This window comes from Merops nubicus, unplaced genomic scaffold (assembly GCF_000691845.1).
Source record: "Merops nubicus isolate BGI_N331 unplaced genomic scaffold, ASM69184v1 scaffold26252, whole genome shotgun sequence".
Lineage (NCBI taxonomy): Eukaryota > Metazoa > Chordata > Aves > Coraciiformes > Meropidae > Merops > Merops nubicus.
The window spans coordinates 3,363-4,923 of NW_008595984.1; the positions used below are offsets into that span (position 1 = coordinate 3,363).

A 1,561-nucleotide genomic window follows, 5' to 3' on the forward strand; every position below is an offset into this window, starting at 1 on the left:
GTCAGCACGGGCACGGCTGGGCATGCTGCTGGGAGGAAAGGGAGGTGTCCTGTGCCATAGCTGGCTGGGAGGTGCCTGGGGTGGCCCTGGGAGGTTCAGGGCCTGATGGTGTCCCTGTCCTGGCAGTGGCTGGCGTGGGCTTTGGGCTCATGAGTGGCGCCTTCTCCATGATCAATCTCCTGGCAGACGCACTGGGGCCCGGCACCGTGGGCATCCATGGGGATTCACAGCTCTACTTCCTGACCTCGGGTGAGCGACCAACACCCTTCACTCACATCTCTGCCCCATCACAGAGGTGGCAGAGCCGGGAGGCTGGAGTCTTCCTTCCATGCTCTCCCTTCCATGCTGCACCCTCCAGCCACCTGAGCCCCTGTCACATCTTTCTGTGCAACACCCTTTTTTCTGTCCCCTGCCACCCTTCCTGCACCTCTTCCCCTTCCCTTCCACACTTGGGGTCTGCCCTGGCACCTCCCAGTCTGGCCCAGCCCTACTCCCTTTCCACAGCTCTTCTCCATCCCTCCCAAAACCTGTGGGCCAGGTCAGGGTGGGTGGTTCCCTGGTGACACCCCTCTACTGCTCCCTGCAGCTTTTATGACCATGGTGCTGATTTTCCTTCACACCTTCTGGGGGATCCTCTTCTTCCATGGCTGTGAGCATCGGCGCTGGTGGGAGATCGTGGCGGTTGTCATCATGCACCTTGCCGTTTCAGGGTCGGTGAGTATCTGGGAGCAGCACTATGTGCTGAGACCTATATTTGGGGACAGCTGTGGTGCATGCTGGTCCCTGTGCTGAGGTGGGAACAGCCTTCAGCACTAGCGAAGCCTTTGGGTTTGGGGGACTTACATTATCCCTTCACAAACTGGATCCTGGAGCTGGTGTCCCCTGTCCCAATCCAGTCATGGAGCTAGTGATGCTACCACCCATCCTGTCCTTGTCCTCCCCTACCTGCTCACCCCTCTGCTCTCCCATCTCTCCCCAGACGTTTTGTAACCCCCTGTACGTGGGCAGCCTGGTGCCCTCCTACCTGCTGATGGCTGCTGCTGCTGCCTGGGCTTACCTGCTCTCAGGGGGATCTGCCCAGAACCTGCGGCGCTTTCTGCTCTGTAAGTCCTGCTCTGTAAAGGGGGTGGGGGACCCTCTGGGTACCAGGACTGGCACTGGGATGGGGAGAGGTTGTCCATGGGACTGGAAGAGGGTCAACATCCCATGGGCTGCCAGTCTGGAGACCATCCGATGGGCTGCCAGTCTGGAGAAGCTGGGTTTTGGGGCTGTGGTTGTCTGTTTGGGGGGAGGTGGGTGGAGCCTTGTGAAAACTGACCCCTTCTCCTCTCGGTTCCTGCAGGTCTACAGAGTGGAGCCAGCCCCCAGCCAGGATCTTGAGGTGCTGTGGGATGTTCCTGTCCCCAGCCACCCCTGCCCTCCCCTCCATCCTGGCGGCACGAGTGGCCGTCACCTTCTCTGCAATACCTTTTCTCCTGGACTCTGGAGGACCCCGGCCAGTCCCAGCGGGGCAGGCGCAGAGGTCCAGCTCTGGCAGCCAGCCGAGCGGTGTGGCTGGGGG

General features: G+C 61.0%; 1 protein-coding gene across 1 annotated transcript in view; it reads left to right on the forward strand.

Annotated features, from left to right (window-relative positions):
• The window catches only part of APH1A (APH1A gamma secretase subunit), a gene marked incomplete at its 5' end in the record, with an annotated part of 4,737 nt that extends 3,357 nt beyond the window's left edge, over positions 1-1,380 (forward strand). The window contains 4 exons of the mRNA XM_008936257.1: positions 114-249; positions 587-714; positions 980-1,103; positions 1,343-1,380. Of these exons, the coding sequence (XP_008934505.1) occupies positions 114-249; positions 587-714; positions 980-1,103; positions 1,343-1,380 (426 nt within the window). The remainder of the gene's footprint in view (positions 1-113; positions 250-586; positions 715-979; positions 1,104-1,342) is intronic.
• Between the last annotated feature and the right edge of the window lie 181 nt (positions 1,381-1,561).